Genomic DNA, 15,404 nt, shown 5'->3' with positions numbered 1-15,404 from the left:
CAGTTTTTGATTTTTCTAATTTTAATTTTGAACATCCCCACACTTTTATATTTTTCCTGGAAGCCATTTTGGGGAACAGATTTTTTGAGATGAAAACATTTTCAGATTTTATGATAATTGTTGAAATATTATTATTTTTAATTTTTTTCACTAAAAATTTTATTTTCAGGGTAATTTTAAGGAAAATAATTTTAGAGTGTATTTGATTCCCTAAAACTATTAAACAAAGATAGAATGATTTGGGAAAAATTTAAAATATGTTAATTGTAGCAATTCAATACAAAATAAATAATGACTTCTAAACACTAAATCATCAATTTTTCAATGATTTTTAAAAAACGTAAGTAAATACGCTTTAAAATACACCATAAACCATTTTGAGATATACAGACCAGTTCTAAATATCAGCCAAAAATAAAAAAAATGATTCTCCACGAAACAAAAATTACAAAAATGCTCAAACTATACCCCGTCTAAAGGCGGGATTGGGTATTAGAGGGTTAAAAAATACCTGCGTAGTTGCCTGCTGTAGAGTAATAATCAGGGTTGTGCAGTTTCAGGATGGTCAATGTCGAATGACACTCGCTTTAACCATCACTTCATACGACAAACGCAGTCCATCAAAACATAATCGATTCACGCAAAAGCCACTCAAGCCAACCCTCGTTCAATGCAGAATAAATACTGAATACTGAATACTGCAGAGTCAACCACATCCAGCAGCAGCGATCGTCTCTTGTTTTCGAACCACACGATGAAACACCGAAGCGAGTTTTTGTTCTACGCCTTGCATTCTATTCATAGAGCGTGCTATGTTTGTGTTTGCTACGCCATGCAATACTACTTAACAAATTGACCTTCATCCTCACCCTTTCAGATGAGAGTCACCCAGCAGTGAGTGACATAGCTCTGCGTCGAAACGACGGTAAACAAGCGTTCGGCAGCTCAGGAGCTGTGCAGAGAAAGAGCGTTGCGGCGGCAGCCACCGTGTCAATGCGTTCGTCTCGAATGTGTTCGTTAGCAACATAGCGACGGTCGGCTGTAGCGTTGATGGAGGAAGAAGGGCAATGTTGATGTTGCGGCTTTTTTGTGTTATGATGGTGATAATGCACAAGACAGGTAATAATCCTCTATGAATTCATTCAGGCATTCCAGCGGAAGTTTATTCTCAAGTTCCCCTATCTTTATAAAATTCATTCAGGAGCACGTTCTGGGATTCCTCCAGGTGTTCCTGAAAAGATTGATCTTTGAGTTCTTTCTTAGATTTCTCCAGAAGTTCCTACGAGGGACTCCCAGGAGTTCCTGCTCAGATCACTCCAGCAGTATCTCTGGTATTTCTTCAAAAGTTTCTTCTGTGATTTTCCATGGAATTCTTACTGAGATTGCTCAAGGTGTTTCTTTAGAGTCTTTGTTCGGTTCTAATGGTTTGTGGCTTCTCAGTTTTGACAAAATCAAAACACTGTTATGTTATTTTGTGCGACGTTTCGGTCCGTTTGGGACCATCTTCATGGACTCAATAGTTACGTCGGACAAAATAACATAATAGCGTTTTGATTTTGTCAAGACTGAGAAGCCACAAAACATAAGTTTCCAACTACAGTCGAACACACCAACGATTTCTCCGAATACTCCAGAAGCTCCTTCGAGGATTGCCTTAGGAGTTCCTTTACGGAAACCTCCTGGAGGTTCTTCTGGAATTATTCCAAGCTTTCCCAAGATTTAGAAGATGTTCTGAAGTTTATCCAAGAGTTACATCAAAGATTTCTTTTTCTGGGAATTTCAATCGTGGTTTCTTCTGGTATTTCTCCAGAAGTTCCATCCGTAATTCACTAAAACGAGCTAGGTTGTGTAATGGCTACTGCTTCTGATTTATATGCAGAAGGTCCTGGGTTCAATCCTTGGCTTGTCCCTTTCCTCATACTTTATATCTTTCTATCTATTTTCACTCTCTTTCTTCCACATATACATCTCATGTATATTCGTTTCGTATGTCCGTAGCGATCGCTAGAACCAGAAACGGATTTGAAAAAAGCCGTTTCCCTTTTTTTTCAACTTTCATCACAGCACAGCGTCAATCTATCATATAACGCCTACAAGTTATGCAACCAAGCGAACTGTGTCGCTTCACAGCAATCTTCACAAAATCTATCCCTTTACGCCTGGCATTCATGGACCAATGCATGAACCGTGTGCCAAAAATAAAACATTCTTATCAACACACCGACATCCGCATGAGCTTGTGTAGGTGCAGAGGACTCAATGCAATGGCCTGGTGGAAACAAGTGATTGCAATCATCACTTCCCTCCCTTTCCGCACATGACCAGCAACCTGACGCAGCAGGCACCATTGTCGCCGAAAAATACAAGGCCATCAACGCTCACACACTGAAGATGCCTGTTAGTCCCAAGCAGCTATCTCATTGGTTCATTGAGTGAGTGTAGCTGATCTGGCGATACTGAAGTTGCAACTGCGGGCGGCCAGCCAAGTTTTTATTTTAAGTATTAAGAAGTTCCATCTGCAATTCACTCGTTCCTTTATGATTTCATCAATCCCAGAAGGCGATTTTTTAAAGTTTCTTGAGATTCCGGGGAAATTTCGGAGTGACTCCGGAAAACTCAAACGTGATTTTATATGAGCGATTCAATTGATATGTTCCCAGAGCTCAATCCTGGATTCCTCCACAAGTTCCCGCTATGATTCTTCCATGAGGTTTTCTTTTTTTTCTGAAATTCCTAAAGATGATCCATCTGCCATGCATCCAGGAGTACCAGAAACCCTCCCAAATTCCTTCTGAGATTTCTATAAAGGTTCTTTCAGAGAATAGGGTTTCTTTTGCAATGTCGTCAGAAGAACTTTTACTGGGATTCCCAGAAGCAAATCCTGGAGAAATGTAATCTCAGAAGGAACTTTTGAAAGATGCTCAGAGCGAACATTATGAGCATCTATACAGAACTGGTGGAGATATTTCATAACCATTTTTTTGGGGAATGGAGAAGAAAGGCCGGGATGCAATCCATAAATAATTCCGGAAGGAGTTCCTAACAGAATTCCGGAATAAGTTCTAGAAGGAATTCCTCAAGAAGTTTTTCCTGAACGAATCCCTGGATTTTCTGAAAGAATGTCAGGAAGAAGCTATTTAGGCAATCCCGGAGAGAGCTTCTGACGGAAACCTGGAATAAATCCAGGGAAATTCCTGAAAGCATCCCTCAAGGAACTTTTGGTGTAATCTTCGGAGAAAATCCTGAAGGAATCCCATGAGAAAGTGTGGAAGAAATTCACGAAGAAATTTTTGGTTAAACCAAGAAAAATCTCCTGGACCAATCCCAAAACAAATTCTTGGAGACATTTTAGAAGGAACTCCTTGAAAAAATCCAAGAAGGATCGTCTTGAGGATTAACAGAGGAACTCCTTGATGAATCCAGGAAAAAAAATCCTTGGAGAATCGCGGAAAGAATTCCTGGTAAAATCTCGAAATCTTCAAAAAAGGAACCTCAGAAGAAACAACTTGAAAAATTCCAGACGACTCTTGAAGACATCCTAAAAGGAAAGAGTGAATTCAGAACGAAATCACGATTGAAATTCCCAGAAAGATGAATCTATGAAGAAACTCTTGGATAAATCCCGAAAGCAACTTTTGGTCAATCTTGTAAAATTTTGGAGGAATTCCAGAAGAAACTTCAAAAGGTATTCATAAAGAAACTTCTGGGGGCATCCTTGATGCGGTTCCTGGATTAATCCAAGAAAGACCCTGAGACACTCCATGAGGAATCTTAGAAAGAACTCCTTGAAAAATCTCAGAAGAAACTTTTAAGGCATTACCAAAAGGAACTTCTCGGAGGAATTCCCAAAAAAAAAAAATGAAATCCTAAGGAACTTCTTGACGAATCCAAGAAGAAACGTATTGTGGATTCCCAGATTTAATTCCTTGAGGAACACCAGAAGAAACTGCTAGAGTTATTTCAGTAGGAAATCCTGGGGTCCCTTGAAGGAACCTCTGGAGAAATCTTGGAATGAACTCTTAGATCAATCTCTGAAGGCACCTCTTGAGGAAATTCCATGATTTTCAAACAACTCAACGTACATATGTACAGATGGGTAAATGGTTGGTTAAATTGGGGAAAAAAACACAGCTCAGGTGAGATTTGAACTCATGATTCTTATTCGCTAGACAAGTGCTTTACAAACAAAGCTACCTAGCCAATTGATGACACGGCATTTTAGTTGTATTCGGTTCATTGAATCCGGAGATATAACAGCTCAAAGTTGGCTATCGGCTAATTACACTAGTTTACAAAATAAAACGAAAGTCGTGATCTTCTGTCAACGACCAAAATTTTTTAAGCACATTTTAGTGCTGATTTCGAAACCGTGCTTCAAAAATTTGAGGTAGAACAGTTTTTGAGTTTTAGTTCAATATCGAGTTTTGAAACTTTTCAAATATGCGATTTACTAAAATTAAAATATCTTGAGTTTTGTTCAACCAATTTTAAATCTTTTCCCAAAAATTGAAAGCCGAACATAATACCATTCGATCATCTTAATGCAAGTTTTGCATCAGATTGATAAAATTCAAGTTATGAGTTTAAGGGACGATTTCCTTGAATTTTAGCAAAATTTCCAAAAATATGTGAAGAAATGTACTTTTTTTTTAATAAGAATAAAACAATCTAAAAATAAATTTCTCAAAGCTTTTTTTTGGCATATCATATAGGCGAGTTACAGTAAAAAATTCAGATCAATCGGAACATTGATTATGGAGAATGAGATGCTTGAAGTGAGCAACTTTGCTTAAAAATAGAACAAAATTCGATTTCAAATCCACAGCCTAGTATGGAAAGTTGAAAAAAATTCCGGTCTACTGTAATTTTTTTCCTTCACGTTTTCGAACTCAGGGCATGATTCTACACCAAAAATGATCATCAGCTTACCGAGTTCAAAAATGCTGTAAACTAGTGTTATACCTTTTTCTAGACTCCTTATAACTTGGTGCAGAATAGACCGATCTTTTCCAAATTTTGACCACTTTTTTGAGAAATCTTACGAGCCGTACAAAAATTTTTGGGTTCTCATACAAAAAATCTTACAAGGGGGGGAGGAGGTGTCGGAAAATCGCTAAAATTCCCTTACTTAATTAATGGACAGCCCCTTATGCATATAATGAAAACTTACAGCAAGGGTCAACAACTTTTTGTGAGAGAAAAAAAAATACCTATCCCAAACATTTTGGCCACCCCCTGTATATACCTATACCTTGAGAATTCGATGCAAATTTAATTTAGTTTAGAACACAAGAGTTTTCTTTGGATTCTTAATGACTTCTAGTTAATATTTCCACTGTCACTACTGAAAATAAAAGTACCAAGATGAAAACCGGTGAGATAACTCTACTTTTTACAACCAGTAGTTATTCAACGAAATCTGAATCGTTCACGTTCACATGCAGATTAGATAAAGGAAATCACCCTCCAGCAACCCATTCTAGCTCTGGGTGTATGTAGATACGTCCGTCGTCGTCGCTTTCGCTCGTGAAAGAATAGCGATGAGAACGCGATGAGCTGAACAAGAGAAAAGGAAAAAAAACTCCTTTGTTTTATTGGATTTTTCCGGGAATCCTAATTCCCGGCGCTCCTGTCGTTGTGCTCTGGCTACTGATGCTGCTGCTGCTGGTGAAGAAACTACATATCTGCACTTCTCGCTTGCAGCGCATATCGGAACGATAAAAATGACATTAGTTTCTTTGGCACAGCGCAGCACCGCCGTTCGTTCAGCGTCGTAGGTACCTACTAACTGTGCATGGTTTCTGGAACTGAGCTTGATGCTATTGCTAATCAAAAGCATTTTTGCGATGGAAGAACGTTTCAATTTGAATCGCTGCTGGTAGTGCAAGATACCGATGAGTGGGATGCTTTCGTTATGAAACAGTACAGTAGTTTCTTTTTTATGCTGGTACTGAGAGATATTTTTGATGATAGGGGTAATGAAAATAGTATTCACTCTTATCGGATAACAACGAAGCATGAATTCAAAACAAAGGAATTCTTCCAGAATTCTTGGAGGGATTCTTCTGGAATCCTTGGAGGGATTCTTCCAGAATCCTTGGAGGGATTCTTCCGGAATCCTTGGAGGGATTCTTCCAGAATCCTTGGAGGGATTCTTCCAGAATCCTTGGAGGGATTCTTCCAGAATCCTTGGAGGGATTCTTCCAGAATCCTTGGAGGGATTCTTCCAGAATCCTTGGAGGGATTCTTCCAGAATCCTTGGAGGGATTCTTCCAGAATCCTTGGAGGGATTCTTCCAGAATCCTTGGAGGGATTCTTTCAGAATCCTTGGAGGGATTCTTTCAGAATCCTTGGAGGGATTCTTCCAGAATCCTTGGAGGGATTCTTCCAGAATCCTTGGAGGGATTCTTCCAGAATCCTTGGAGGGATTCTTCCAGAATCCTTGGAGGGATTCTTCCAGAATCCTTGGAGGGATTCTTCCAGAATCCTTGGAGGGATTCTTCCAGAATCCTTGGAGGGATTCTTCCAGAATCCTTGGAGGGATTCTTCCAGAATCCTTGGAGGGATTCTTCCAGAATCCTTGGAGGGATTCTTCCAGAATCCTTGGAGGGATTCTTCCAGAATCCTTGGAGGGATTCTTCCAGAATCCTTGGAGGGATTCTTCCAGAATCCTTGGAGGGATTCTTCCAGAATCCTTGGAGGGATTCTTCCAGAATCCTTGGAGGGATTCTTCCAGAATCCTTGGAGGGATTCTTCCAGAATCCTTGGAGGGATTCTTCCAGAATCCTTGGAGGGATTCTTCCAGAATCCTTGGAGGGATTCTTCCAGAATCCTTGGAGGGATTCTTCCAGAATCCCTGGAGGGATTCTTCCAGAATCCCTGGAGGGATTCTTCCAGAATCCCTGGAGGGATTCTTCCAGAATCCCTGGAGGGATTCTTCCAGAATCCTGGGAGGGATTCTTCCAGAATCCTGGGAGGGATTCTTCCAGAATCCTGGGAGGGATTCTTCCAGAATCCTGGGAGGGATTCTTCCAGAATCCTGGGAGGGATTCTTCCAGAATCCTGGGAGGGATTCTTCCAGAATCCTGGGAGGGATTCTTCCAGAATCCTGGGAGGGATTCTTCCAGAATCCTGGGAGGGATTCTTCCAGAATCCTGGGAGGGATTCTTCCAGAATCCTGGGAGGGATTTTTCCAGAATCCTGGGAGGGATTCTTCCAGAATCCTGGGAGGGATTCTTCCAGAATCCTGGGAGGGATTCTTCCAGAATCCTGGGAGGGATTCTACCAGAATCCTGGGAGGGATTCTTCCAGAATCCTGGGAGGGATTCTTCCAGAATCCTGGGAGGGATTCTTCCAGAATCCTGGGAGGGATTCTTCCAGAATCCTGGGAGGGATTCTTCCAGAATCCTGGGAGGGATTCTTTCAGAATCCTGGGAGGGATTCTTCCAGAATCCTGGGAGGGATTCTTCCAGAATCCTGGGAGGGATTCTTCCAGAATCCTGGGAGGGATTCTTCCAGAATCCTGGGAGGGATTCTTCCAGAATCCTGGGAGGGATTCTTCCAGAATCCTGGGAGGGATTCTTCCAGAATCCTGGGAGGGATTCTTCCAGAATCCCTGGAGGGATTCTTCCAGAATCCCTGGAGGGATTCTTCCAGAATCCCTGGAGGGATTCTTCCAGAATCCTGGGAGGGATTCTTCCAGAATCCTGGGAGGGATTCTTCCAGAATCCTGGGAGGGATTCTTCCAGAATCCTGGGAGGGATTCTTCCAGAATCCTGGGAGGGATTCTTCCAGAATCCTGGGAGGGATTCTTCCAGAATCCTGGGAGGGATTCTTCCAGAATCCTGGGAGGGATTCTTCCAGAATCCTGGGAGGGATTCTTCCAGAATCCTGGGAGGGATTCTTCCAGAATCCTGGGAGGGATTCTTCCAGAATCCTGGGAGGGATTCTTCCAGAATCCCTGGAGGGATTCTTCCAGAATCCCTGGAGGGATTCTTCCAGAATCCCTGGAGGGATTCTTCCAGAATCCTGGGAGGGATTCTTCCAGAATCCTGGGAGGGATTCTTCCAGAATCCTGGGAGGGATTCTTCCAGAATCCTGGGAGGGATTCTTCCAGAATCCTGGGAGGGATTCTTCCAGAATCCTGGGAGGGATTCTTCCAGAATCCTGGGAGGGATTCTTCCAGAATCCTGGGAGGGATTCTTCCAGAATCCTGGGAGGGATTCTTCCAGAATCCTGGGAGGGATTCTTCCAGAATCCTGGGAGGGATTCTTCCAGAATCCTGGGAGGGATTCTTCCAGTATCCTGGGAGGGATTCTTCCAGTATCCTGGGAGGGATTCTTCCAGAATCCTGGAAGGGATTCTTCCAGAATCCTGGAAGGGATTCTTCCAGAATCCTGGAAGGGATTCTTCCAGAATCCTGGAAGGGATTCTTCCAGAATCCTGGAAGGGATTCTTCCAGAATCCTGGAAGGGATTCTTCCAGAATCCTGGAAGGGATTCTTCCAGAATCCTGGAAGGGATTCTTCCAGAATCCTGGAAGGGATTCTTCCAGAATCCTGGAAGGGATTCTTCCAGAATCCTGGGAGGGATTCTTCCAGAATCCTGGGAGGGATTCTTCCAGAATCCTTGGAGGGATTCTTCCAGAATCCTTGGAGGGATTCTTCCAAAATGCTGAGAGGGATAACTCCATTATTCAAAGAGCAATTATCTAATCCTGGTGGGGTTGCAGTTGTTGGTACTTGGTTAAGGATTAGATACCGCCAATTTTACATTATGACAAATTGTTTCCTTCAACACCACATCATTGCCATTATGCATTTTACTCAGTTAAAAACTAAATTTGAGTCACTGAGTTATCCAGTTGGTACCACGAAAGCCGTCATGACGAACGCTACAACACCGTTCCGGGCCCAATTTCAATCACCTATCACTAAGCGCTACTGTGTGTACTCACATATGCTCAGATACTGCTGCGTGGTCGTCTCGAATGTGTCCCACGTGATGCCGCGGAAGCGCGTCCGTTCCTTCGCAGTGCCATAGTCCGGATGCAGCAGTGGTGCCTGATGGCCCGCTTCGTTCGGATCTCCGGTTTTGCAGAAGTTGGTTACAAAATTGAGCACCGCCTCGTTCACTCCCATATCCTGGCGGGAGAAATTCTGCCCAAACCAGGGACCACCCTGTACCAGCGTCAGACCCAGCACGTACGGTAGGTCCTCACCACGGATGCTTCCCAGGCGCTGTGCAGCGGAAGATACCCAAGTGGAAAAAATCAATTGAACGGGCATTTATTTTAGATAATGACAGTCGTCGACGTCGTCCAACTCACCTGTGGATACTCGGTTTCCTTGGTCTGGTAGGCGAAGTGGAACATGTACGTTTTGGCTCCCCGGCGGGCGTGCAGATAGGCCACCTTGATGAGTGGGGCGAGCGTGTGACCGTCGCTAAGCGCTTCCATTGTTGAGTCCCTGCAGGGGCGAAGGAAAGAAAAAATCGAAGCCGGGTTGAAAAATGACAGCCCCAATAAATATCAATCACGGCGTGGATCGACAATTCAAATTAGCTTCCGAGGATTGACTGAATGGATGTTTGTGACTGTTTTTTTCTTGTTGATGGAGCACGAATGCTGATTGAATGCGTAAGGGCTTTCTGATGTCGGAGATAAAGTGGAGTGAAGCATCATTAGTTAAGAAACAAAATGAAAACATATTTGCGTGAAAATTCCAAGAAAACAAGCTCTTCTGACAAAAAAGCGAGAATTTCGAAGATTCTAAGGGAAAATGTCAAAAGAAAAAGACATTTGGGATTATTAATGTTTTGTGATTAACTCTGTAATTTCTTATGTTTTCAGTTGGGAGGTTGAGTTACAAAAGTGAATCGCTTCTGTAATATTTTTGGCCAGTTTGATAGTTGAGAGATTTTACTTCATCTAGGATTGCATTTCGTGTAGTTTCTTTGTATCGTATCGTTTGGTTTAGCTGAAAATGAGCTAGCCGCGGCAAAATTGCCGTTACACCGAAAGTAGTTTTTGTAGAAACCTCTACAGGAGTTTACCGATGAATCGGTTTGGTAATTTCTGAATGAATCACAACTTCAATCTCCGAAGCAATTCCTAGAGACAACTTAAACCCTGGTAGGATATGGGGGTCAATATGATCCATACAGGCTCGCTGAACGTGAACTACGCCATCGTGGTGCACTTTTATTAACATCTTAAAAGGGTTAAAGGAGTTCCTGGATGAATCCCTGGAGTAATTCCAAGAAGAATCATAGGAGAAGTCCAATTGAAATATCTGAAGATTTTTTTTTAGGATTTCACATTAAACTTCTAGAAAATTCCCGCAGGAATTTCTGAAAAAAAATCTGCGGGAATAAGTAAAATGAAAATCGGGTTCCTTCTAATTCCACTAAGAATTTGCATCCTTCGACAGATAGGTATTTCGACCTCAACTGTAAGGTCATCTTCAGTGTCGTACTTGACTCGACTACGAGACACTGAAGACGACCCTACAGTTGAGGACGATATACGTATCTGCTTAGATAATTAATTATCTAAGGTATCTGTCAAAGGATGCAAATTCTTAATGGAATTAAAAGGAACAGTACTTACTTACAGGTATTCCACTAACACGCCCGAGTTCATTAATTCATCATCATCATCTGGGGAAATGTCTGGAGCAATTCGTGAAGGAAACCAAGCAAGAACGGCTTTAATTTTTTTTAGCATGAATTCTAAGAGAATTTCTAGAAGGAGTTCCTGGATAAATCGAATAATTTATTCATGCAAGCAAAGATGGTTAACCATCTTTGCTGCAAGGTATTAAAAGATAATGTTTAATGGAAGTCAGGGGCTGTCCATAAACCACGTGGTCATTTTTTTTGGGACTTCTCAAGCACCCCCCCCCCCCCCGCGTGGTCATTTGTCCATACAAATTTTTTTATTTGTTCATACAAAATGGTCATTGGCCGAATCCCCCCTTATGACCACGTGGTTTATGGACAGCCCCTCACTAGAAGGAAACTCATAGAAATATCTGTAAAAATCTCCGGCAGATTTTCTAGGAATCCCAGCAAGAATTCCTGAAAAAATCCTGAGAGGAACTCACCAAAGAAAATTCTTAGATATATTTCTGGATGAATCCACGGAGTAAATAATGAAAATAAACCCACATTAATTTCGGGAAATATTTCTTGAGGAATTATTGTGGAAATTCTTGGAAAAAGTCCCACGAGAATACTAGCAATAATTTCTAGATGAATGTCTGCGGGAGATCCTAAAAGAATCCCAAGAAAAATTTCAAGAGCTATCTCATAATGCATTACTGAAAAGGTTTAAGAGAATTATCTGAATGGATTCCGGATATCTCCGAAAGATTTCATGGAGGAAAATCCTGAAGAATTCCTAGATGGCAGCAACATTTTCAGGAGGAGTTACACCACGAATTTCTGAAGAATTTCCAATACAAATTCTTGGAGGTGTGCCAAAAGAAACCCCTAGAGAAAATTTTGGAGGAAACCTTGGAACCCCGGCACCAACTCTATGCAAGAAATCAACAGCAATAAAATCCGCAATCCGGAAGTTCTCTTTGTGTGTTGAATTCCTCTAAATATTGATTTAGAAATTTCTCCAGTAGTTTTTCGAAAATCCCTTCTTCCGAAGATTTTTCAATATTTTTTTCGTAAATTGCCAGGATATTCTGCACATTTTTTTTTCAATTTATCCTTCAAGGATGCGTTTGAATGTTTTTGTTTTAAAGTTTTACTTTAAAAAATCCTTCAGGGATTTTTTGCTCAGAAATTTTACTGGAGATTCCACCAAAAATTAAACATACAAATCTTTTAGAAAATCTAGCATGGAAAACTTCACAAATTGTTTCATAATCTTCTTAAGAAATTCCTTAAGGGATTCTTTTAGACATTCATTTAGGGATTTCTTCAGATATTCTTCTAGATATTTGGTATCAGAAAAATTCAGAGATTCTTAAAAAAATATCTATTGCCATTTATCTGATAAGGAATTCTTTATACAAGCAAAGCATGAAAGCTTCAAAAACTCCTCCATGCATTTTTTCAGGAATTTCTTTGAGAATTTCTTGAAAAATTCTTTAGGTATTTCCACTCTGATTGATTAAGACTGCTCTTGGTATATTCTTAGCAGTATGTCTTGGCTTTTCAGTCCAATGGTGAGATCAAAAACACCTTATGTTCTCTTACTCCGACGTTTTGATCCGTATCAGATCTTTCTCAAGGACTCGAATTTTTGGTCGTGTTACAGATTTTCCAATCTTTCAACCGTCATTCGTATATCTAGCTGCCCGTCTGTGTTTTTATCCGGAAAACCATACTTTAAAAACTAGTGATCGGAATTTGGACCTCTTTCACTACTGCTTGTCTACTTTTTTCTTTTAGTAGAACCATCTCGGCGTAAATACCTTTTTGGCCTAAAGCGTTTTGCCCTTAATACCATTCCTACCTTAAAGCTTTTTATACATAAAGACCTTTTCGGCCTTAAGACCATTTTGGCATAAAGATCTTTTCGACCTAGAGACCTTCTCGTATTCGGTCTAATGACGTATTTGGCCTAATGACGTATTCGGCCTGTGACGTATTCGGCCTAATGACCGGGTCGAAAAGGTCCCTATTCGGCCTAACGACCTTTTCGAAGAACAGAGGTTTTAGAATTCGTAGCATATGAACATTTGTTTTGCTGTGAATACAGTCAATTTTCATTTAAGTTGCGTTATTGAAATGGAGGGACTTTAATGGATTCGGCTTAAATGGAGGTTTGAGTATGTTTGGGTTTTGCATACCTGAGTTTGGTACATATTCCACAGCTATTTTCTCCTGCTCGGGTACTCCTCCTAAAATTTCTTCAAGAAATTCTCTAAAAGCATCTCCAATGATCCTTCCAACAATCTACCCGGAATTCTATCAAGGAGTAATTTCAATACGGATTTAAGAGATTCTGCTTGGAATTGATTTAAAAATTTGAGAAAGGACTCTTTTAGAAAACGTTTAATAAAAAGACACCGTCTTCAGCCAAAGGCTGTACAGACTGAACGAAACAATCACTAGACAACGGACATGACACACATTACGAGCACCAGTGGATACGAGAAAGAAACATTGCTTGCGAAAAGTTTCACCACACGGAGCGGGAATCGAACCCTCACCCCATGGCATGGTTTATTTATACGCTAATGATTATGAGTTGCTTCCGAAACACTTCCAAGAACTTGAGTGGGAATTCCTCCAAAATTCCCATCTGAAGTTTCCCTAGAACATTCTCCAGAAATTTATACAACCAGTATTCCAGAAAACTTCCTCTTTCGCAGTAAATCTTTCATCAATTCTGTAAACAGGAAATTTTACTGGTTCCTACAAAAAAAAAAAAACATTCAAAGACTCATTGAAAAAATTCTTTCGGAATTTCTTCAGAAATTTCTCCAGGAACTATGTATTTGATAAAACTGTGCTACGGATTTCTTTAAAAATTCCTTCGAAGTTTCCTTCAAGAGATGCCTCAACAAAATCCTCTAGGGATTTCATTACAATTTCCTCCAAGGATTTTTAACAGATTGTAGATTGATTTCAAAATTGGCACAAGCATATCTTATAAAAATCCTCCAAATATTTCTTCTAGAAAATCTTCAACGCATTTTTTAAAGAAATTTTCTGCATCCTGCAGTGAATATCCTCAGAAAATCCTTCTCGGATTTCTTATGAAATTCCTCCCGCGGTACCTTTCAGGAAATGAGAATTTCAGAATACCCTCAGTTTTTTTTACCAAGTTTGCTCCAGAAAATATTACAGGAAATCACAAATTTCTCCAGCGATTCTACAGGATTTTTTTCCGCGGATTTCTTTATAGACTCTTCAAAGGATTCGTTACAAAATTCCTTCAGATTTGATTGATTTATTGATTTGTCTTTATTTAAAAGACTTTCAGCCCTTGGTTGGTTCGTCTCTCCACACTCCTTCAGAGATTTCTTTGGAAATACTTCCAGGTTTCAGTTTTATCTTCGTGAACTTCTGCAGGGATTCCTTTCACAATTTTTTCAAATAATTTCATTGAAAATTCCTGCATGATTTATTTTACGGCATGGAATCCTCCGGAGATTCTAACATTATTATTTTAAGATCTATTTAAGAATTCCACTGAGTATTCCTCTATGTACTTTTTCAGATATTTCTTTAGGATTTTCAAGGAATTTCTCCACAGATTTTTTCGTGAATTTATTCAAAACATTCTTGGGAAATATTTCGCAGGAATTTCTTTCAGAATTCCTTTAAACATATCTGAAGATATTTTCAATGAATGCACTTTGACAGATTCGTTTGTTTGTTTAGATGATATTTCAGAAGTACGTCCACGGATTACTCCAGAATTTTCTTCGGAAAATCGTTCATGAATTTTATTTATTTAGTTTTTCTGCAATTCTTTTAAAAACATTCCAAGATATTTTTTTTTGAAATTTGAGCAAGGGTTTTCAAGGAAATTCAGAGATTTCACCATTTCTTATTCAAAATTTGCTTCATCGATTATATTTAGGAATCCCACTAACAATCCATTTAGAAATTCCTTTCGTGATTCTTTCTAAAAATTTCCAGGGATTCTATCAGACCGTCGCATCAAAGATTTTTGCAATATAAATCAGTATGAGTAAATACTTATTTGGAATTGGCTTTCTCAGTCAGTCAATCAAGACAAGTATTTCATACTGTTCTGACGTTTCGACCTGTTTGCTGTGGGATTACTAGAAGCATGAGAGGAGAGATGAAGTTTTCATACTGGCCTGTAATGATTAGATGGCATTGTTTTACAATATTGCTAGTATTTCCTGACTTACTGTTCGCTAAAATAACAATTTTGGGGAATATTATTTTTCTATACTATCCCTCAATACTGCAACGACCTTTTCAAAACATCATCAGAGGTCTCATGGTCAAATTAGGAGAAATTATTCACGGTGGTAGACGGTAGACGATAGTGAGTGCAAATTAAATGTTTTATGTTTTATGTTCTACGTTAATTGTTACTGTATGCTTTTAACAATCCCTGAATAAGGTCACAACAAAAAGGTCGAAACATCGGACTGTATACTGTATACTGTTACAATACTTGTCTTGACTTAATGACTAAAAAAGCCAATCCCAAAACAGTTAATCAGTATCCATTCGAAGTCTCCATTGCAATAGTGAAGATATTTGCTAGAATGGATTGGACATTTTCAATATTTTCCTTCACTACACTGAAACCTCCATTGAGGTAGGATCCATTTAGGTAAAATCTATTTAGGTTCCTTCATATAGGTAACGTTAGCTAAATATAATTTGGATGTGTTCAGAACAGTTGCAGTACTCAAAATTACAGATAAAGTTGGTTTACGGAAAAAATATGAATAA

At 39.9% G+C, this 15,404-nt stretch overlaps 1 protein-coding gene across 1 annotated transcript in view; it reads right to left on the bottom strand.

The window, feature by feature from the left end:
• The window catches only part of LOC109410581 (neuroligin-1), a 331,884-nt gene that overhangs the window by 110,473 nt on the left and 206,007 nt on the right, over window positions 1-15,404 (bottom strand). The window contains exons 8-9 of the mRNA XM_062855958.1: window positions 9,328-9,466; window positions 8,956-9,238 (exon numbers count right to left, since the gene is read on the bottom strand). Coding sequence (XP_062711942.1) covers window positions 8,956-9,238; window positions 9,328-9,466 — 422 coding nt within the window. The remainder of the gene's footprint in view (window positions 1-8,955; window positions 9,239-9,327; window positions 9,467-15,404) is intronic.

This window comes from Aedes albopictus, chromosome 3, assembly GCF_035046485.1.
Source record: "Aedes albopictus strain Foshan chromosome 3, AalbF5, whole genome shotgun sequence".
Classification (NCBI taxonomy): domain Eukaryota; kingdom Metazoa; phylum Arthropoda; class Insecta; order Diptera; family Culicidae; genus Aedes; species Aedes albopictus.
The sequence above is the reverse complement of the archived record's forward strand: the minus strand, read 5'-3'. Positions and strand labels throughout refer to the sequence as shown.